The sequence below is a fragment of the Aythya marila genome, assembly GCF_965140915.1.
Source record: "Aythya marila genome assembly, chromosome: 1".
Lineage (NCBI taxonomy): Eukaryota > Metazoa > Chordata > Aves > Anseriformes > Anatidae > Aythya > Aythya marila.
Window position 1 is genome coordinate 89,497,602 of NC_139042.1, and position 22,900 is coordinate 89,520,501.

The 22,900-nt window shown below is 40.8% G+C and overlaps 1 protein-coding gene across 1 annotated transcript in view; it reads right to left on the reverse strand.

Annotated features, from left to right (window-relative positions):
* MED14 (mediator complex subunit 14) overlaps window positions 1-22,529 on the reverse strand; it is a 37,377-nt gene extending 14,848 nt beyond the window's left edge. Inside the window, exons 1-16 of the mRNA XM_082772769.1 lie at window positions 22,257-22,529; window positions 20,569-20,595; window positions 13,973-14,078; window positions 13,112-13,285; window positions 12,221-12,350; window positions 10,011-10,139; window positions 9,529-9,636; window positions 8,856-8,988; window positions 8,218-8,368; window positions 5,875-5,986; window positions 4,767-4,892; window positions 4,059-4,137; window positions 2,306-2,465; window positions 1,731-1,925; window positions 1,019-1,153; window positions 503-579 (exon numbers count right to left, since the gene is read on the reverse strand). Coding sequence (XP_082628895.1) covers window positions 503-579; window positions 1,019-1,153; window positions 1,731-1,925; window positions 2,306-2,465; window positions 4,059-4,137; window positions 4,767-4,892; window positions 5,875-5,986; window positions 8,218-8,368; window positions 8,856-8,988; window positions 9,529-9,636; window positions 10,011-10,139; window positions 12,221-12,350; window positions 13,112-13,285; window positions 13,973-14,078; window positions 20,569-20,595; window positions 22,257-22,438 — 2,024 coding nt within the window. The 5' untranslated portion in view covers window positions 22,439-22,529. The remainder of the gene's footprint in view (window positions 1-502; window positions 580-1,018; window positions 1,154-1,730; window positions 1,926-2,305; window positions 2,466-4,058; window positions 4,138-4,766; window positions 4,893-5,874; window positions 5,987-8,217; window positions 8,369-8,855; window positions 8,989-9,528; window positions 9,637-10,010; window positions 10,140-12,220; window positions 12,351-13,111; window positions 13,286-13,972; window positions 14,079-20,568; window positions 20,596-22,256) is intronic.
* Window positions 22,530-22,900: the final 371 nt, after the last annotated feature.

The following is a 22,900-nucleotide window of genomic DNA, read 5'->3' on the forward strand; positions in this document are numbered from 1 at the left end:
TCCCTTTCCATGCTAAATTACTGTAGGACTCTCAGATGTTTCCTCCACAACTTCTTAGCCTTGAGTTTGTCTTTTTTAGGATTCCTTGCATTTTCCTCTGCAGTATTAGATACTGGTCATTGTTAAATAACACACGGATTAAGTAGGCCTCTGACCTACCTAAAATTACATGTTCCTCAGTCACCACCATACTGCATCTTCCTTAGCACTGCCTGAATGTAAGGACTGAGCACCATCAAAGGCTGTTTTCAGAGCTCCACAGTTTAGGCTAATGACAGAAACAAATCATAGTTGGCTCTGAATCTACTCTTGCCTTCCTCTTTCTACTACACTGCTTCACACAGGAGTGCAAGGCACACAATAATTGTGTGAAACGAAATGGAACAAACTCTCCCTCCACCCCACCCCCCAACATTTTTAGTGTTACTCTCCAAACAATCCTTTTTATTTCCTCAAGCATACGTAATGTAATGAAAACAGACACATGAGCATATCCTCTTACTTTAATAAACGTATGGCATGGCTGAAGCCATCTCCTTCTACTTGTACTCCTTGGTGAGGAATGTCCATATTAGATAACTACAAATGAAAAAGAAAAACGTTATCCCATACAAAAACAAGTGAAGCTTTTTCAAGCTTCTTTTTCTGTCTTTTTTTTTCTCCTTTCTCTAGGGGGTGACAGATGTTTCACACCCTCAAGCACTGGAAGGCCAAAAAACGGGCTGTGCAAATCTGGTATAAAGTAGTCTCTCACGCCCTCCCCACAAGGATCTCTTTCATCCTCTCATTTTCCCTTTTCCCTAAACTTCTCAAGTCTTTTGTAGTTAGTGCTTGGTATTACAGAACCAGCTACAGCAGGAATAGAGCAACCCTGTGTAGAACATCAGCCACCCAGGCTTAGCTAGCAAGAGAACTAGGAAGTGAACATGTCCACAAGTTCTCCAGACAGTCACATCTAGACAAGAGAATCAGAAGCAGTGGAGGGAAAGAAGCAAACAAAGTGTTTCTGAATACGTACCTCCATACGAAGCCCTATAAACGGCATATTTGTATCACACATGGCTACTATATGAGCTAGGACTTTATTGAAGGCACACATTTCTCCCGACCGTTTTGGTTTCTTAGGTTCTATGGAACATGTATCACCAGATAACTGGAATTAAAATAAAGACAAATGTACTTGCACGTTTGGAGTAAACATTTTTAAAAGATGTCAGAGCACCATCTCACTCATTCATGTTCTAAATGAACCATGCCCTGAGCACAAACTCCTAAAATGATTCGTTCCACTTCAAAGCTACAGAAATTGAAGTAATTTAATAATCACCTCCTTCCTCAAAATGGTATTTACCCATCACCAAGTCAGGTCAACCTGACCTGAAGTAGCTCTTATCAGCTCCCACAAGTCTTTCAGAGACTACGTGGTCTATATGGCACTAAGCATATCATACAGATACCAGCACTTTGCTTATACTCTAGCTACCTCTGCCCAGCATTCTGCCTTGGCTCTTCAGAGCAGCTGAGAAGGCCTGGCACCAATTAAAAGACAATAACCGTTGCAAAATAGTTTCCCAACACCTCCCCAGGGAAGTTAGCCCAGAGAACCAAGCCTCAATGTAAGTTGTCAGCCACACAAACTTTGAAACAATACTAAAACTGGTACTAATGCTCAGAACATGTCTTTGGTTTCCACACTCTAGTACTAGCCCGAAGGCTTCTGAAGCACATACCTTGCGCTTGACACCACTTTTCATTTGTTTCCCACTTTTTGTGTCTAGTACCAACTCTTCAATGTTTGGTTTGAACTGTTGTAATAAAAGTGCAGTAGCAGGGCTGTCATCTCCTTCAGCATAGCTCACAGAGAGAAAATGGTACTTGTACTCTAGTTCTGTGGGGTTGCCAGAAACGTCAAACATCTCTACAACCTATATTTAAACAAAACAACAAATCAACAAGACCCTCAATTAAGAATATGTCTACATCAGTTCCTATCCTTCCCCCTTTCAAAGAAAACATACTCTTTTTTTTTTTAAGATATTTATACTCGTGGCTCAGAAAGGGATCCAAGAAGAGAAGGCAGACTAAACTTTCAGGAAGTAAGAAAACAATGCTACAGCCACAGAGTAATAAATATTTATGTCCCTCCTCTCTATGAACCTAACTGCTTAACAAACCCACTGACAGAGTAGGTAGAAAAATGTTAGAGGCAAAAGGATTACAACTATGACTTTGTTCCTAATGTTAGAGTTACCAGTACAAACTGCCTGAGAAAAAAAGATAAAGAGGCATTTTTTCAGTTACTTACAATGTAGTACTGTGGAAGGCGAGTGAGTTTGATAAACAATTTGTGTTTGGAAAGGTTTCCCACTGGATGGCTAGCGTAATTAGCTAGCTGAAGAGTTTCACTGCTTACTGTAGGCAGATGCTTTATAGACTGTTTGCAGCGCTGCTGTCCAAGCCAGAACCTTACAATGAAATAAAGGTTTTAGTACCCCAAGACTGTTTTAAATTATTCTAGTACATTGCTGCTCAAAGCATTAGTGTTGAATTAAGACCCAATCAGATTCCAAGACAACACCTAACTTTGCCACACAAAAGCTAAACACAGAAAATCACACAGAAAATTTCTTGAGTTTATATTTTCTTATTACTATCTTTATATATTGTCTTCTGCCTGGGTAACAGACAGCTGCTAATTTATGAAGAAAAGCCCTGACATTATTTGCTCAAGGAATATATAATAATTTTTTACAGAACACGATATAAAATTACAATCTAAAAAAGAAGGGATAAGTTGTAAACCATGCAGATTACAGTCATTTTATGATTTAGCATTTTCAATTATTTTTGGTATAGAAAAGTACAGTTTGCTCCTGTACGATGGTACACAATACGCTAAGAGAGTCACCTAGGATGGATTAATGTCACTCTAGATTATATTATAAACAAACTCATTCACCTGAGTAAGTTTGAAAGTGAAGAGCCACAGCAAGACATCAAATTTATTCTGATGTTTGGATTTAAACTTTATTCTGCTCCGATGGATTTTGACCATAGTGGCAAGACTAGAAAGCCCAGCTAGGCTCTAAGGGCCTCAGAAATGCGTGGCTTAATTTCTCAGTGAAAATTCCACTGAGCACAGCAGTAAAAGGTGTGGGTGTTCAACGTCCCTCCATCAGGAGAAGCCATGTTTATTCTCATAGATACATATGAGGTATCTGTCCTAAAAGACATTTCACAGGACTGCCTAGCTTCCTCAAAAACAGCAGCACTACCCAAGCCATTATCCGGAGTACATTATCTATAACAAAGGGAGGTTGATTAGTTTCTCCAGGGTGCCAGTGCTTCATGCGTCATCATGCTTCTTTTAGAAGCAAAATTCCTCAAACAGAGGGTTCACTCTGCAATTAGCTCAGAGTCCTGGGAATTTCCAAAAAGACTGAGCAGGTGGAACTCAATTTTCATGCAGATGCAAACCGTATTTGTATTAGTTGCTACAGCCTCTTACAGGGGAGCCAAATGTACCTTGTGCCTAAATCTCAGGGCTTTATAAAGGGCAGAGGTTTAAAGCAGCAAGGGCTGAGGTGTTAGAAGATAGACAAGATACTCTTTAAATCATTCCAGGCCAATTCCTGGTTTTCCCTCTGTATTGTGAAAAGGGAGATTGTTCTTGCTGAGAAACAAGCAGAATTCAGCTGTAGAAACAGAGTGGAGTAGAGGAGATGGAAAATGAGCATGGAAACAAAATGAGAACCCTAGGAAGCAAGAGATCTGCTACTGACAAAGTGAGAAGACCTCACACAACATGTGCACACAGCAACACCTGAGGCTACAAGCAACAAGGCAAACTAAAGGAGGACTATGGAATACTCTTCCAGCAAAACCAGAACTTCCTCGATCCATTTAGAGGAGACAGCAAATACTCAAATTTGCATAGAACAGAGAGGAAGGATATTCCCTACTGTGGCAAAGCACAAAGCCAAGCAAGTATGCTCATCCAAAATACAAACATGGTGATTCATTCTGTGCAAACTAAATTAATTATACAAGTCACTTACTTGAGCTGCTGGAGCCAAGGAATGATACGTTTCATATCATCATTAACAGACTTCTCTATGTCATCCAGCGTCAGTTGATCTGTAAGAATATTAGGTGAGTAAATGATCTTAACAGCTGTTCTTAAAACAGCAAACTTTTGACCTGTTAATGAAAATGTCTCATCTAATTTAACAACCACAATTAAGACACAGAACAAACGACCCATAATGCCTGTAGAACCAAAGCAGTACATTTTAATGCAATTAAGTTAAAAGAATTAACTTTTATCTCTCTCTCTGTCTCTTTTTTTTTTTTAAAGGTAATCTGAAACCTCAAGTTCGACTTGAACCAATATCTCAAAAAATTTAAAGTCACATAATGCAATTCTCAGTTAGGCCCATATGAAATGACTGCATCAATTATCAGTACTGCCCAGAGATCACAAGCCATAAAGAACAAGAATTGCAAATGATGCCTAACAATGCTTAAGTCTGTCCTGCTCTTAAAAGATGCTTAACTGAACCATAGATCTTGAACACAAAGATCCACTTTTCCATTCCCCATAAACTCAAAGACCTATCTGATTAGTCAACATGCAGTGTTTATTTGCTTAACTCTTATTTACTCACAGAGCTTCACAGATTTGACAGAACTGTTCACACAAAATAACCTCATAATACAGGGTTGTTGCAAGATATCAAATACAGCCTGTTTTTTCACCTACTTACCAGCACCATAGAGCATCAGTTGAAACATTCCAGAATGAAGATCGACAAAAACATGCAGACACTCTGATCGACCACATGGTTCCAAAATTGGAATTACAAGAGTTGGAAGAGCTGTCTCAATGAATGCTAAAAAAAAAAAAAAAAAAAAGAGGATGTTAATAATTTGACACAAAAATCAAGCCCATCATATTAAAACTCAGACCATTATAACACTCATACATGTTTGTTTTTAATAGGAACAATCTACTTCCAGCAGTCCTGAATTCAGTATGAGTATTTGCACATTATTACACTCAATATAAAGAGGGAATTGAATACAAGAATTTCTATGAAAACAGTGCTAATAATAAACCAGCCAGAAGAAACAGACTAAATTTGACAAAGATTATAAATCCTTGAATAACTTCTAACTCACTGCTTCAAGATTATAGGTTCGATTTGAATCACAAATGTTTTGAAAGCAATTAAAGCAAGGTCTTCACCCAAAACCAATTCAAGAAAGTGGAAGATTTGCTTTCGATTCCAAACAAGTTTCACAATACACAATGTTTAATCATTCTAGCCAAAATCATAGAATCATAGAATATCCCAAGTTGGAAGAGACCCATAAGGATCATCAAGTCCAACTCCTGGCAGCGCACAGGTCTATCCAAAAGTTTAGACCATGTGACTAAGTGCACAGTCCAATCACTCCTTAAATTCAGACAGGCTTGGTGCAGTGACTACGTCCCTGGGGAGCCTGTTCCAGTGTGCAACCACCCTCTTGGTGAAGAACCCCCTCCTGATGTCAAGCCTAAACTTCCCCTGCCTCAGCTTAACACCGTTCCTGTGGGTCCTATCACTGGTGTTTACAGAGAATAGGTCACCAAATATAATACTCTATCAACTTTACCTATTATACTATATAAAAGGTAGATATTGTTGAGTATTTTAGTTATCAATGCATAATCATTTAATGCTAGGTCTTATTTTCGAACACACTGTCTTTTATTTTTGTTCATGTATTTTGTTCAAATTAATGAAAACAAGAAACAACAAAAAAAAGGGAAAACATTCCCAGGCATAAAGGGAAATAAACTTGAAATAATGTTCAGTAGAAAACACATACAGTTGTCATTAACATTGTAGCTCTTAAGAATGGCTTTCAGCTCCTGGAGTTTCTGATGAGATCTCGCATGGACACTGTCTATCAGGAGTTTTTCTATTGATAGATGGTCAATCTGTAAAAAAACAAAAACAAAAACAACAAAAAAACACAAAAACAAAACAAAACAAAAAAAACAAAAAAAAAACGTGAGCAAGTTCAAGTTTGATGCATAAGCTTTATGAACTAGCACACAAGAACAATGCTTAATAAAATGATCATTCTGGAATTAATTTGCTGAGATCTGTGGTGAATCAAATACATTATTAACCTTAGTATTCGGGTCACTACAAAACACGACAAACATATGATGTTGCTTGTGAAGCATGCAGCAGGAGGCCTTTTGAGAGTAGAAGAAGATGCAAAAGAAAAGTTTTACAAACTATGCTGTTATCACTTGCTGTGCACACCTACTTGTTCTGGATAAAGGCTGGAGTATTCTCCACCTTGGCATTTTTAACTAGCCTAAACTAAGGAAAAATAAACAAAACTCTATTAGAATGTGATTGCCTCTACAAAATCACAGAATCATAGAATGGTTTGGTTGAAAGGACCTTAAAGATCATCTACATGTAGTTTCAACCTCCATCCCCCAGCCATGATCAGGGACGCCACCCACTAAACCAGGTTGCCCAAGGCCCCATCCAACCTGGCCTTGAACACCTCCAGGGCTGGGGCAGCCACAGCTTCTCTGGGCAACCTCTCCCAGTGCCTCACCACCCTCTGAGTGAAGAATCCTTCTCATGTCTAACCTAAAACTCCCCTCTTTTAGTTTAGAGCTGTTACTTACTGCTTGTCCTATCCCTACACTCCCTGACAGAGTCCCTCCCCAGCTTTCCCGTAGGCCCCCTTTAGGTACTGGAAGGCCACTATAAGGTCTCCCCGGAGCCTTCTCTTCTCCAGGCCAAACAACCTCAGCTCTCTCAGCCTCATTTCATAGGAGATGTGTTCCAGCTCCGGTCCTCTGATCATTTTTATGGCCGTCCTTCGTGGTCCAAATACATACATAACTATAGCATGAAATATAACATACTAGTTTTAGTTTTGCTAATAGGGTAACAATAGGGTTAAGATGCAGTGACAGAGTGTAAAAATGAGCTACCCTACTGAATCTAGGAATTCTCTACAGGCTTGTTGCACTTCCAGCACTGAAGCTCATGTCACCAGCTTATATTCAATGTAAGTGACTTGTGCAACACAAATTGAAGCATTCGCATTCATATCCATTCGCATTAGTTACATTCTTTACATATTTTGCATAAGCAAAGCCACGGCTTACTACAGACCCTTTCTCTAGTTAACATCACGCTGTTTTGAAAACTGTTCAAGGTGAATTAAACCCAAATTTTATTCTAGCACAGGAGATAAATGAAGAAGAGTTTTATACCAGCGCAGAATTACAAAGAATTTTAGTACCTGCCTTCAGGTATACCAGAACAACCTTCGCCTAAAAGACAGCTTTCCAAGGCAAGGTCTTAAAATCAAATGTTTATCCATTCACAAGAATATTTCAACTCAGCAGCCAGTCAAGTCCCTGTCTTCACTAACAATTGACTACAGCTTCTACTGCTACAAGAAATTTTCAGTACACTGATGTATAATAACCCACTTAGCCATATGTTTGAGCCAGCTTTGTGTATTAGCATGTTGCATTTGTTTGTTTAAGATATCTACATCATTAAAGCTAAGATCATTATTCAAACAGTAGAGCAGCAGCATTTTTACCATAGCCAATAAAATTTCTAAGCTCTGAGCAAGTAGTTAAAGGGAACCAGCATTAATATTGCTAAATCTCAAATTTACAGCAACTTCATTAGTGATAACTTAAAACCAAGCCTTGAATAACCCTCATAACAAGAAACCCACATTAACTCTTTTGTACATTTCCAAACCATAACGTAAGATTTTCTAAACTCAATAGCACTGCTGGGAAGCCAGCTCAAGCTACATGGGGAAGCTGAGTTTCAGCGGAAGGCTATGCAGCATCTCCAAGACAGGAAAGGGAAGAACTGGCTCCTTACGAAGTATTTCACACCAAGCACTAACCGTAACTGAAACTTTGCTGCTGTTCCCTCCCAGCCCCAGAATTTTGTCATCAAAGGTGGTATAAAAGGCACTGAAAAATAGGTGTAACGTTAAAGAAAGTGAAGACCACTAGTTTGTAACAACAATTTAGTCACAACATAACACACTGTGACCTAGAGTAACACGAGTGTAAATCTTAGTACTGCTAGGAATCAAAGCAGAACAAATGTTTTTAAGTTGCTCATTTATAAAACAGATGCCTATGGCAAAGCAAACTTTTACCTTCATGGCTCTTTCCATCAGCTTGGAATCACACGCTGGCAGTGGAGGTTCATGAGATATTTGTAAGGGTTTTGAAACATCAGTCTCATCAATCTTAATAGTGACCTTGTGAACAGAAGCAGTCCCCGTTTTCCTGCCAAGCACCTGTTGGCTTAAAATAAAACGAAAAATTAAAACATGTAATTGGAGTAGCACGAAGTATGCTTTCCGATAGCTAACCCTTGATTCTGAGAGTTCTGCACAAAAATAGTATTACCTAAGCTGAACTGAAAAAACATTTTTGTTTAACCTTTTAATGCAGAGAGATTAGTAAACTATACCCCCATAAGTCTTATATATTATATATTTTATTTTGTCATGTAAGTCAAGCAATAGCTACAGTGAAACTCTAACAAAGAATTGTCCATTTATTTATATATTCACATAAATACAAGCTGATTTTATGACTGCATCTACTGTTCTCATGCACACCCCTCACTTCTTTGCAAGTACAGCAACATGTAGGTACTTAATAACACGAATCTCAGAGTCCCACATCAAGAAGAAAATACAGTTCTGAAAATTCTGGCTCAGGCTTGTAAATGAAAATGTTCCTATTGTTTCATTTATTGTTAACAGCCCTTTTTAAATCAACTTACTTCCAAACAGAGAGTGAGAGGCACTTTCCTGCATGGTATCGCTCCACTTGCACTAGGTCACCCCAGCGCTCTCGAATCAGCATTAGTGTTTGTGAATGCAAGACTTCCAGCTGAAGCGCTAAGCAGAAGGAGTCTGAGGAACGGAGTTAAGAAAACAGAACACATCCAAAGAGTCTGTAAACTACACAAATCCATTTCTGTATGTGACCTAAACCCATTCGTCACAAAAGTCAGACGAGATGCTACCTGAAAACACACTAATGAACTAATCCAGAGATAAACACACACAAACAGAATCCAAGGGTTGTTTTGTTTGTTTTTTACACTACAGAACTACAGTTCTACAGGAAGAATTGTCAGCTCACATGCCTTTAATGCAGCACTGTATTCCATCTCCAGAATCAGCACATGCAAACAGCTGCTGCTTCACTGACTTACTGCACTGCCTGATGTTTCAAGCACCTAACCTTTGTTAAGTGTGTAAAATATTTTTTTTTTTTTTTTTAATACACGGGCAAGTGAGAATAACCATCTCCAAGGCCATCACTTTTTACTCTACTTCCAGACATTTCTCCTTAGCTTAATAGGGCATCCATCTTCCTTGACTTCCAGCTACTAGAAACGGTAAGACTACATCACACAACTTATTCAGAATCAACTTTCAGAAGGATACGCAGACAGCTGTACATGTCCTGAAGTGGCTTTTCATCAGCGAACAGTCGGGACTGGACCAACTGATGGATGAAGTTGATCTGCATGCTGTGAACCAAGGCTCGACCATCTTTCAGGAATTAAAAATAATTCACGAGACATCAGGAAAGCAGGTATTTAAAATAATTAGATTATAAAAAAATAAATTAATAAATCATAAAAAGAGAGACAACTGTACAAAGCAATTGCCACACTGGACTTTCTAAGAAAGTAACATAATCCTTGGTTTACTCTGTAAATTTTACTCAGTCTACTGTAATGTCATAGACTACTACTGGTAAGGTATCAAAAGCATACAGAGTATGGTGAAAACCAGACATCTATATGCTGCTTCATTATCTCAAGTTGTGATATGCAACACAGTGTATAAACAAGATTTGCTGTACCAGAGATAAACATCACATTAAAATTGAAGTGTAAATATGTTATTATTATTATTATTACCGCCAGTTTCCTTGTCTTCAACCAAAATTTCCAGCTTGAGAAGGCGCCAGGGGATGTCAGGGTCATCACCCATCACAGTCAAGGTGGCCTCAAACTCCCCCTCAACTCGGAATTTCACACGGCCATTAGCTAAGGAAGAAAAAAATGTTTTATTTTCCTCAGTCTTACAAGATGCCTTATACAGTGGGCAGACAGTGATAAGACAAGGGGTAATGGTTTTAAACTAGAAGAGGGGAAATTTAGATTAGATGTTAAGGAGGGAATTCTTTACTCAGAGGCTGGTACTGACACAGGCTGCCCAGAGAAGCTGTGGGTGCCCCATCCCTGGAGGTGCTCAAGGCCAGGCTGGATGGGCCTTTGGGCAACCTGGGCTGGTGGGAGGTGTCCCTGCCCATGGCAGGGGGGATGGAACTGGATGTTCTTTCAGATCCCTTCCAACCCAAGCTATTCTGTGATAATATCAGTGTAGTAGCTCCTGGCACTCACATGGATTACTTCCCTGTAATCTTTGCTCTGCTGCGTATGTTTCTGTTCCACTCTGAAGACGTGACAGCTACTTATGTAACAGGACCAGCACCAATAAGCAGCGTGGACAGAAGTCCCCAACTGTCTTGCACAGCAGTACTTCAGTCAGGATAATTTAGCCTTTGTGCTACTTTAACACAGAGTAACATTGAGTTGACTGCTAGCATGTCAAGTTACATAAACAAAATGTCTACGTTAATTTTCCAATTCTTTGCATTCTCAATAACTAATACTTGAAGCAATATCCAAAAGAGGTTCATGAACAAAAAGTCCAGGCTAGCATGGGAAACATATAATGTTAATTAAATGATTTGCAATGACATAAAAATATTTTAACTTCATTTTTATGTAGTTTTTAAGATACACTTTTGCACAATTTAAATATATGCACACAAGCAAAGATTAGGTACGCTATTTATGCAATTGACACATATGTCCTTACACTTTTGTAAACACTGCTATCAGTTTCAAGAGCTGGGAACAAAGATGGCCAAAATTATGTAAGTAAGGTCATAAAGGGAATGAGTAGCACAGCAGACAATTTGGTGCAAATCATTAATATAAACTGTGGGTCAATCTTTTCAATCACCTAGCAAAATATGTCATACATACACCTTTACAATTATTGAAATTTAGAAAAATTCCTACTGCAATTTTAACCATTGAAACTCAAAGTTGCATATTCTGAAGCATACCAGACATGCTCTTAAAACAAAGTAAGTCCAAACCAGAAACTACTAATCATTGAAATGTTAACTAAACAATCTGAAGACTCAGATGTGTATTTACAATACATTTACACTACAGACAAAAAAAAAGGCTCTATTACTATGATTTTTCAGAAACAGCTTCAGTCTAGATCTGTGGGGTATGAGTTATATGTGCCTAATATTGTGTTAGTGAAAAGTATGGCCTAAGTCCATCCCAGACCTATTTTCTGTCTGCGATTCTGCAATAATCTAGTTTATAGCCACCCTGCCTGTTAAAAAAAAAAAAAGACAAAACGTCATCGTAATGTCTACCACTACTTAGGCTAAGCGAAAACAGATCTCAAAACAGATCTCTGTTAATAAAGAGATCTGGAGCTGCAATGAGCCACAGAACAAAATGTGTGCAGAAATACGAACAGATTTCATGCGTGAAGATGAATATCAAAACAGACTAAAAAAAGCAACATTTGAGTAACTTGCTTAAGCTAAAATTCCAAGTTTCTACAAGAAACATCAACCAGTATAATTATATCACATTTTTAAAGTAACTTAAGGCAAAGCAGTCACACTGTTAGGTTTAACATGGACCAGGAAATGAGCATCTCTATTTGTTACAGTATTGTCTTAGAAAAGGGGAGAACCTTTCATAATACACTTGTTGAAAGAGCAAGGCAGTGTCTACAACCTTTTGCTACCACCTGCAAAACATTTCTGTTTGAAAGTAAATATTTCAGCAAGATTCTGAGTGTCCTCATTTTTCAATATGGGAAAAGACATAATTTGACATGCCGAGGCAGAATCCCAGTTTTATAGATCAAAGATGCCTGATGACTGCCTAACAATCTCACTTCAGTTTTTAGCTCTTTTTTTTTTTTTTAAAGAAAAAAAAAACAAAACAAAAAAAAAAACACTAAAGCAATAATTTTAAGTCAGTTGGAAACAAACTGTTCTTCAAGAAGTAATTCCAGTTCTTACCAACTGTAAGATTTGCCAACTGGGGAGGGAGATCTGTAGTCACTAGTCGATGTCGAAGAATCTGGTTTAGCTGATGAAGGGTGGTTTGCTTTTCACTCTTTGTAATTGGGTCAGGAGGAATAATTTTATCCTGTTAAAATAAACACAAAATAATCTATACATCTCAAACACATTTAATACATTACCAGAAGCAATGACAGAAACTTATCAGAAGTCTGAAAATATGAATACTACAGGCTAATACAGCTGAGGAAAGCTGTTTCCAAACCTCCCCCTCCCCCCCAGTTATTTACATTTTACCTGAGGCTGATATCACAGAATAAAACTGCTCAACTTGGATCAGTCAAAACAACTCTTGGCCTTACAACAGGCTAAACTCCTTGTTAAATACTAACATTTGAAAGCCATTCCTTATCTATAGCTATAGGTCTAAGTCACAGATACTGCTGTTTATATTTCTTCACAAGTCTTCTTATTTTGCATTTCATCAGTAAGGAAAGGCAGCAGCATTAAAGAGATCAGTGATTAGTTCAGTACGTTTCCAAATATAATATGCTATAGCCAAAACAGAGAACATCAGATGCCACTAATTTTTACACCACATTTTTCTGGGATGGTGTCTTAGCATGTACAAATTGATGAAGAATGCAAAGAAAAGTTGTTATTATACTCACCCTAGAGCAGAACCAGTTTAAACTGAAAGAATGTTTTACTGGGAAAGGAAGCCTTTTTCAAATAGGAAGTGTTCTGTCAGAAACTGACGCTACAGAGACTTGGCGTTACGCCTGTATTAAACTACACTTCCATTTGCACATATCAGAAACTTAGGTTCATTAGCATGCATTTGATTGGGATCCCTCTCACCCCAAAACATACTGTAGTGTTATTTACCCTAATGCAGGTAGGCAGACGTGGGTATGATCCAGTTGTCAGAACATCAATTGCATATGGGATAGCAAAACTAGGTAGCCGAGCATGAACCAACGCATCTCTAGCTAGAGATGCCAGACGATCAGCAGTGTCCACAAACAGAATGGCTTGCTGATCTAAAAAACTTGATATCATCTGTAGAAGACAAGGGGAAGGAAAAAGATTGTCAAAAAAAAAAAAAATCACAAGTCAATGGCTGTTTACATTCAGCTCATCTAGAGCACATAGGACTGAGATGATTCTATCCCTATCTGTTACTTCCTTTCCGTTCAAGTAATCACATCTGTAAAACAAAGAATGAATGTTCCGGCCGTTTCTTACATTCAGATGCTGAGGACACTTTAAATCTGCATGCCATTTCTGATGCTGCGGAGGATCTGTGAAGCCTCACAGCTCTTTATCTGATTATTCCTACCGGAATGCTACCAAACTTGTTTGTCATCACTCCAGGCTTGGTGTTTGGTTTGCAACATTCTGGGCTGTACTCATATTTAGCCAAGAACAGGATGAAAATGATAAGAACTAACACACTGAGATCGCCACCTTCCCCAGCCTATCGCCTAACCCCCGAGCACTCCTAGAAACTCCGTGCAGACATGTCTTTTTCATTTGCTGCCACTGAGTTTTTGGGAACATGACCTGTTACGAGACAGTATTATACATTTTTTTAATAGGAGGAAACTGGTTGTCACTTAGTATACCTTTGCCTGTGAAATACAAGTTTGGGTTTGTTTTAAACTTCCATAGCAAGGAAAAGGCAGGGTGTACCAAAATCCCATAGCACTAAAAATTATTCCATACCAACCTCTGTTACCAACTTACCGCACACTTTTCCACCTTTCCAGCATTATTAGCCCATTTGACTAAGGCTAACAGACGAACAAACAGTTGACGAGTGCGGCTTGCAAACTGTACTATCTCTATTTTTCTGCAAAAACAAGAAACAAACAGACATTAAACCAGCATTCAGATAAATAGTAAAGCTGCAATTCAACTCTTTACCAGTTAAAAAAAAAAAAAAAAAAAAGAAAGCTGCAATGATAACTTCTATTGGTGTTAATGTAGGCGTCACTAATAGACTGCATGTTTGAACAGAGTATGTGCTTAAAACAGTGAGCTGAATTTTTTTTCCATAAATGCTAACAACGTGCAGAGATTCTAACCAACCAAGACTGGCTGGGGAAACAAAAACGCATACTCATGTGAATTAATTACTAATTTGAAGAGAAACAATTCCCTAGTGAACTCAACTACATTATCTGTTATACCTTCTATGATTAAGTTTAAAGTAACGAGAGAAAGCAGACAAGAACATTCCTCACCACAACAGGTATTAGCCTCTACCAAACAGAACTTGTATCTCTCCTTCTGATCCTAACCTGTAAAATACATGCTCATAACACAGACTGCCAAGTGTTGGTGTAACGAGGTAAACCCTTTTGTGTCCTACATAAAGCACAATCTGATTGTAGCAGGTGACTGTTTAGGCCAGAAGTACCACTAATACCATCTATTAGTGGTTCAGCCTCCTGTGTTACGTACTATAAGCCTCATCCAAAAACGTGGGCATCAAGTCAGTAACTTCTCTGCATTGCAGAGCATGTGTTTCAGAATGCCATCCAGCCCAATATTAAATTTTCATATGATAGACAAGCTGCTATGTAAGTATCACTCTAATACTACAGTAACTATAGGAATCAAAGCAAGATGTTACAAATTTTAAAAGGTTAACAAAAACATAATGGTATTTGGAAGATGTCTACAGTGAGACTTCAGAACATCAGAAATCTCCCCAAAAGATTCACCACAGAGGATGCTAAAATCTAGAAGTAGTTACATCAACCAAACATTTGTGGTGAAAAAGGCATGATAGCAAGAAAAATTAAAACTGATGTTCTGTGGATGGAAATCAAAGGGTATCCAAAACAATAAATAAAGAAAAAAAGCACAGCAATTTAACAACTATTTTTTTTTTTATTAAAGTACAGTATTGCAGTAACTGTTTCATTAATACCACTATATAAAATTATAGAAGGCTTGTTATTTCAATATGAGACAATCCTATTCCCATAATCATGGCTATCACCCCTAAATCACAACTGCACTTAGAAATCAACATCCATCTACACCTCTACCAAGAACCCATAGAGTTTTTCCAATATTGCCGTGTTCTTTCATTCTTCATTACAGATACAGAACCTTATGTTGGGCTGCACAAAAAAGAAATTGTTCAAGGAAGATGAAACTTCAGGAAAGAATACATTTACAAGTCCTATAAATGCAAAGCAGAGCACATTAAAAAGCTTTTTAGTGACCACGTTTAAGAAACCCTTCAAAATAATTCATCTTTAATATAACCAAAAATCACAAATGCTTTGTTTCTAACAAAGCCTGTTGCAAGGAGCAGAGCCAAGCAGGTTTGGCAGAGGCCAGCTTGACTGAACAGGGAACCCCTGACCAAACTTAATGCAAATGGCAAGCACAAAGAAGGTGAGAGAGGGCAATACACAAGAACTGTTCAAGCATGCAAGTGTAGGAAAATCAGAACTCAGAAGCAAAACTAACTGCAGAAGAAAGTCAAGAAGGACTTCTAAAGGCACATCAGCAGCAAAAGACTAAGGAAACAAAAATCCAGTGCTCAGCAGAGCAAGATGCAATTGACATGGAAAAAGCCATGGTACTGAGTACATTCTTTGCCTTCGTCTTTACTGGTAAGTTCTGATCTTGGATACTTCACGTCCTTCATCCTAGTGGCATAGTATGGGGGTGTCCTGGTTTCAGTTAGGACAGAGTTAATTTCCCTCCTAGGAGCTGGTAGGGTGCTATGTCTTGGATTAGGACGAGAAGAGTGCTGGTAACACGCTGATGTTTTAATTGTTGCAGGGCAGTGCTTACACCAAGCCAAGGACTTTCCAGCTCCTCGCTCTGTCCTGCCAGCGGGCAGGCTGGGGGTGCAGCAGGAGCTGGGAGGGGACAGCATTAGCTACAGCAGGAGAATACCAAGTTAAGGACCACTTAAGAAAACCTGAAATACTAAAGTCCATCGGAGCAGGTCTTCATAACTGGAAAAAGACAAACAACATGCCAACCTTCAAGAAGAAGGATTCAGGAACCCATGTGCCAGTCAGCCTAAGCTCAGTTAACAAGAAATATTATGTAGAAAATCTTTCCAGAAGCTACGTCCAGGTAAGCAACAATCACGAAAGTGGTTTGGGAGCTGTCAGCGCAGATCTGCCAAGGACAAGCCATCCCTGAACAACACAACTGCCTTCCACAGGACAGCCAGCTCCATGATCAGGGGGAGAACAGAAGATGTATTTACACTGACTTTTCCACAGCTTTTGACAAAACTGCCCATTAGTATCCTTACAGCCAAGTTGGTAACATACGGATATGTAAGTGCCAGACATAAAAGGCTGACTGGCTGCCAGTTGGATTTCCTCAATGGTGGTTACTACTCATGTTTCTTAAGAGTCAACACTAGGGCCAATACAATTTAACACTGCCATCAACAACCTGTATGATGTGAAGGAACGCACCCTTTGAAAACTTGTGGGTCACGTCAAACTGGACAGAGCAAACAAAGGGACATCAGTTGGACAGAGGAACTGGTTGACATGAATCTGAACTGGGTTCACTTGGCAATGGTTTGGTAGCAAGGGGGTTGCAGGGGCAGCTTCCGTAAGCATAGCCTCACACCAGATCAGAGCCAGCTCCAGCTGGCTCCAAAAGGGACCTGCTGCTGGCCAGAACTGAGCCAGGGAGCAACGCTGGGTGGGCCTCTGGGAGAGCAGAGTTAAGGAAAGGAAAAAAACACCATGCAACAGCAGCTGGGAGAAAGGAGTGAGAACATGTGAGGGAACCAGCCCTGCAGCCCCCAGGTGAGTGCAGCAGGAGGGCAGGAGGTGCTCCAGGCAGGCAGCAGCAGTTCCCCTGCGGGCTGTGGAGAGGCCCCTGGTGGAGCAGGCTGTCCCCCTGCAGCCCATGGGTCCCACATGGAGCAGATCTCCACGCTGCAGCCCCCCCATGGGTGGAGGAGCCCCCATGGAGCAGGTGGATGTGGCCTGGAGGAGGCTGTGGCCCATGGAGAGCCCCCGCAGGAGCAGGCCCTGGGCCGGAGCTGCAGCCCATGGGCAGTTTGCTCCTGGGGGATGAAGCTCGAGGAGCTGCTGCCTGTGGGCAGCCCATGTGGGATCAGCTGGGGAAGGACGGCATCCCGTGGGAGGGACCCCACGGGGAGCAGGGGCAGGGAGGGAGTGGCAGAAATCAAGCCTCAGGGACTGACTGCAGCCCTAAGGAGGGCACAGGTGGGGTTGATGGGGGGAAGGTGTCTTTATTTTACTTTTCTTACCACTCTAGTCTGGTAGTGGTAGGCAATAAATTACATTAATCTCCCTGTGTTGAGTCTGTTTTGCCTGTGACAGTAATTGGTGAGTGATCTCCCCGTCCTTATCTCAACCCTTGAGCCCTTTCCATTGTATTTTCTCCCCTTTTTCATTTAAAGAGGGGGAGTGAGAGCACTACTGTGGAAGTCAGCTGCCCAGCAGGGTAAAACCACCACAGAACCTCATGAAGCAAAGACATGCAAAGTCCTGAATGTGTAACCAAATAAAATCATGTAACAGCAGAGGCTGGAGACAATGCAGCAGCTGGGCAGATATGCAGAAATGGACCTGAAGGTCCCGGTGGACAGGCATCAGCAACGTGCCCTTGCAACAACAGCAGGCTGTATTACCACTAACCCAGCCTAGCTCAGGGAAAGTGATTATTTGCCTTGAGTCAGCAATTGTCACACTGCACCTGAAGCATTACACCCAGTTTTAACTCCCTAGCCTAGAATGATTATCACCATACAGAAGTTAGGGGCCAGCACACAGGAGATACAAAGAGCAGCTGAGGAAACTTTCTTTGCTTTTGCTTAAGAGATTATGGTTAGATACTCCTGCTGTCTTCAAATATCTAAAGGGGTGTTATGGCAAAGATGGACACAGATTCTTCTCAGAAGTGCAAAAGGATAAGGAAAGGCAGCCACAAACTACAACATGGAAGCACTAGTTAGATACTAGGAAAGCAAAAACAAACAAGCAAAACAAAACAAAAACAACACACACACAATGAGTTAGTCAAAGACTGAAGCAGGTTGCCCAGAAAGATTGCAGGAATTCTATCCCTGAAGATACTTAGAACTCAACTGGACACGACCGTGAGCAAATTGAACCAGCTTTGAAACTGTCTTTTACTTCAGGCAGAGATTTGGGCCAGGTATCTCCGAAGCACGTTGCAAACCAAAATTATGTATGCCTATGAAATGAGTGAAAAAGCAGCTATTTTGTCATTATTAAGGAATGAAAAATGAACATTTTATAAAAGACAGGCAATTGTACTGCTGTTGAAGTTATGAATAACCCATTTTTACAACAGCTCTGAACTCTGTTCTCCTTAAAATCTTCTCATGTAGATGATAGCCTTTCTTGCAAATTTGAGAAAGTAACAGACTGGTTCACTAACTACTGCAAAAGAAGAGGGAAAATTCTTGGTTTTAGGAAGTGTTTATGTAGTTGTTGGAAGAATAATAACAGGAATTGTTTGTTGGGAAACACAGGTATAAGGTTCTACCTTCCATTTGCCAACAAAAGAAGACAGGGCCTTGCAAAGGCTTTGTAATCCGGGTTCCGGTTAAAAATCTTATACAGGCATTACTGTATTTAGAAAAAGAATTTCATGTACATTACACTGTTGGAGGATAAAGGAAAAGAAGATAAAGAATACTGAGCAAAACAATTCCCATTACCAAGAAGAAAGTCCCTGGATTTTCCCTAGAATTCAACACTATTTTACACCACGTTATGGTTTTTAATCCAATTACTTTCTTGACAGAAAAAGATTTCAAGGGTGATTTATTCCTATCAGTGATAATTATGCTAATAAACGATGTTTTGCAAAGAAAAGCCAATATTATATTAAGATTTATAACTTTCTATCAGTTTTTCTCTTCACAGCTTCTCTTAGCTTGGCACCATAGTAAAGAATTTAGATTTTATGTGAACTTTATTAGAGGATAACAGCATCACATCTTCATCAAAGTATGTATGCCATGTCACTAGGCTAGCTTCAAGAAGCAGTGCTTAAAGCACAGCTACTGCTGCCATTGCAGATCTCAAAGCTCAGAAAAAATTGAATAATTTGGGTAGTTAAACTACTCCCCTTAAGAGACATCCTACAGAGCTGGAAAGCCATTTCATCAAGAAGAGCTATATAAGTCAAAGTTAACATGCATATGAACATTTAGTTTCAAGATGCTTTCAATGCAGGACATCCTTTGTGACCATTCAAGACAGTCCTAAGAGAATACAAGTAAAAGAAAGTCAGCCCAACATGTTACTTCAACCCTGCGTGCCCCACACAGCAGGGAAGCCCCCAGATGAGTAAGAGGGAGCTCTGGACCCAAGCTGAATGTCATAGCTTCAATAAATATAGTGAAATTTTCAAATACAAGTAGATTTTTTTTCTTTATAAAACATTATGCATAAGAAAAAGGAGGTGCAAGGAATCACCCCAGGTTACGACTTTCTGAAAACGGGATCAATTTCACAACAGGTTATCAGAGTTTTGAGGTAATTGAATTAATGCTCATCCTGTTACACAGAATTCTTTACTGGCATTCTTAGAAATATCGTCGCTGTTATGTGTCTCCGAAGAAAAATAGGTCAATAAGAGTGTTAATACAAATAATAAAGGAAATTAAGTTTATTTAAAAGAATAAATAATGAAATCTCATAAAATTTATTCAGAGAGACAAAAATCAAGCTCTTTAACCTTTGTGGAAGGGGATGGCGGACATTTAAAAAAGGAAAGCCTGTTCTGGTCTCTTACACTTGTACTCTAATAATCTTAATAATGCAAAACCACAAAGAACAGGTGAAGAACATGGCTCTTTTAAATGATATCCTTATGATAAGGAAGACAGGTAACACAGAAAAAGGCAGAAAAGTTTTTACCTTGTTTCCATTGTTGAACTGCTACTTCTGATCAAAATGTTTCTTTATCACACTAACTAGAACCTATTTAAGTTCTGCAGCTCCCTTGCACATTAGATTTACTGTCACTTCACTGCTATTAAGAGAGAAATGCCCTTAACAGATTTCACCTACTATAACAACAACAGTACGTTACTGAACTGTGCAAAAAAAAAAAAAAAAGAGCCCCAAAACCACCCTCCCCCACAGAAAAAAAGTTAGTATTGCCATTGATGCTGAGGAAAATCTTGAAGCTATGTGGTGACAGCAAGACAATGAAGGCTTATTTTCTTGTATAAAATATAAAATTAGGAGAAAAATAGTCTATTGAAACAATTCTTAACATTCTAAACAAAGCTGTGTATTTTAATAGGCATTACAGACTGTCTTATCATAACTCACCTTTCCATATCAGTCTTTCTTGGTAGTCTGTATTAAAAAAAGGAAAAAAAGAAAAAGCATATTACATATTGTTCCATTCCATGTCATACCACTATGAGAAATCACTAGTAACCTTCAACTAAGCGCATGAAGAACTTACACATACCTACAAAGAGCATAAGAGCATTTCAAAGTTTCTACAGTTGCAAATGTTTCCTAAATACAAGGAAATTGCATGTTTGACATCTCTAGAAAATGGTCTAGTTTAGGCAGTAGGGGGGTGGGGAGCAGGGAGAATCAGGTGTGTGCTGATACCTGCTGGGACCCTGTACCGGTTAAGCTGGAACTGACCAAATGAATTTAAAAGCTTGAAGAACATTAAAATCCAAAGGCTTCTGCTAAACCAGGAGAGCCACACGTACAGTACCACTACCTGCGCTTCGCAATTTAGGTTCTCAGTAAGCATCCGTGACAAGCATTAATTAATTCATAGTAGCAATCCTAAATCACGTACAGCAGGTGTTAAATTCGGCTGTTTACTGACTCGCCTGAAGTGAGTTTCTCTTTCAGCAGTCTAGACGGGAAGAAGTGCCCATACTGCGGAGCTTTCTCAGCTACCTGTACGACAGATTCTGCTGCAGAGAGAAGACTGTAGCCCTGTAAATCACAGTGTTCTAGAGGTGTTACAGGCACCTCGTTTCACGTAGTTTTCATTCCAGGACTAGGCTGATGCTGGTAAAGGGGCAAGAACTCATTTTGTTGGAAGGAAGAATACTTCCCAGACAAGCTTTTTATTAGCCAAATCCACACTTTACAGGGAAATACAGCAGAAAACTCTAGCTCATTCCACTTTTGGAGGAGACATCACATAGCTTATAAACTACCTGGCGAATCAAAGTGCTGAAAGCAGTCTCCACGTGTTTTTCAAGCTAATTTACTTTGTACCTTAATTACACTCAAGTCAAAAGAACCAGCTCCACACCATCAAACAAGCATAGAAGACATCAGAGGCACACGCTCCTACAAGAACGTGCACAGAACCAATTGCTGCCTGCAGATACCATAAGCATAAAGGAAAGATACTGAGTAAATTCTGGAAGCTTTCCGTTGCAAACTAAGAGTCCTTGTCCTTTCTAGAGTTTGAACAGTCTTAACCCCAAGTTTGCACGCTCGCCAGGTATTGTGTTGTATAAGAGCTATATGTGTTTTTGTCCCTATTTTGCTGTGTGTGTTGCATCTTAAAACATACACAAACCTCACAGGAATCTCTAAAGTTAAGCAGGCTAAAAGAGAAAGAGGTTCGCTCGCTGTCTGAACGCTTTCAGGAAAGTTTCCCTTGGCCCAAAAACATTCCTTTGTTTTGCCACTTCAAACGCAACAGCATTAGCACGACAGACTGCGAAGCAAACATAAATATTTTCTTTTCCTCCCAAACACCCAAGCGGTGTTTTAAAGAGTGCTTGAGCAACTCCCAGAGCTGCAGCACCTGAAAATGGATTAATTAACGCCTTAGCTGCGTGCATTTCGTGCAATTTGACATCAGCAGCAACACCACAGCTGTGCTTTTTGGCTGTCCCGGGGCTGTCCCGGTGCAAGGCAGCGCTCCGCGAACCGGGCACCGCCGGGGGTGGCCGAGGAGCCCCGGAGCCCCCCGGAGCCCCCCGGGGCCGGGCCACAACGCGTCGGGGAGGGAGAGGGGTGTCACTCACAGGTCTGCCAGCACGGTGAGCTCGGCGTAGGTGCGGTGCAGCAGGAAGTCGATGAGGGTGCTGAGCCGGTAGCCGGGGCTGGCGGCGGCTGTCACGGCGCCGGGGGCCGGCGGGGCCGGTGCTGAGGCGGGGCCCCCGCCGGCCGGCACCAGCTGGTTGCTCTCCAGCTGCACCGGCGCCATGGCGGCGGCGGCGGCAGCGCCTCAAGGCCGGGCAGGAGCGATCTCGGCAGCCCGGGGAGCGAAGAACCGGGAGGAACCGGGGGGTGGCGGAGCCCGGGGGGGGAGCGGAGCGGAGCGGGGCGGGCGGAGCTCAAGGCCCGCCGGGCGCAGGGGCCGCCGCCATCTTGGCGGCACGGAACCGGAAGCGAGGGGCCGGGGCGGACCGGAAGGAGAACCGCGGCGGCACGGCCAGCGGCGGCGGGGGCTACTCCGCGAGGGGGCGTGGCTTTAATTGAAGGGGCGTGGCCTCGTGTAAGGGGCGTGGCCTCACGGAGGGGGGTTGATCTCGCACAAGGGGGCGGAGCCTCAGGGAGGGGGTGGGGCCTGCGGGGGGAGGGTGCTTGCGGCCGTTGGCGGTGGCCGTTGCGGGGAGCTCGCGCCGAGCCGTTGGGGCGGGGCCGCCTGAGGGGGAAATGGCGCCGC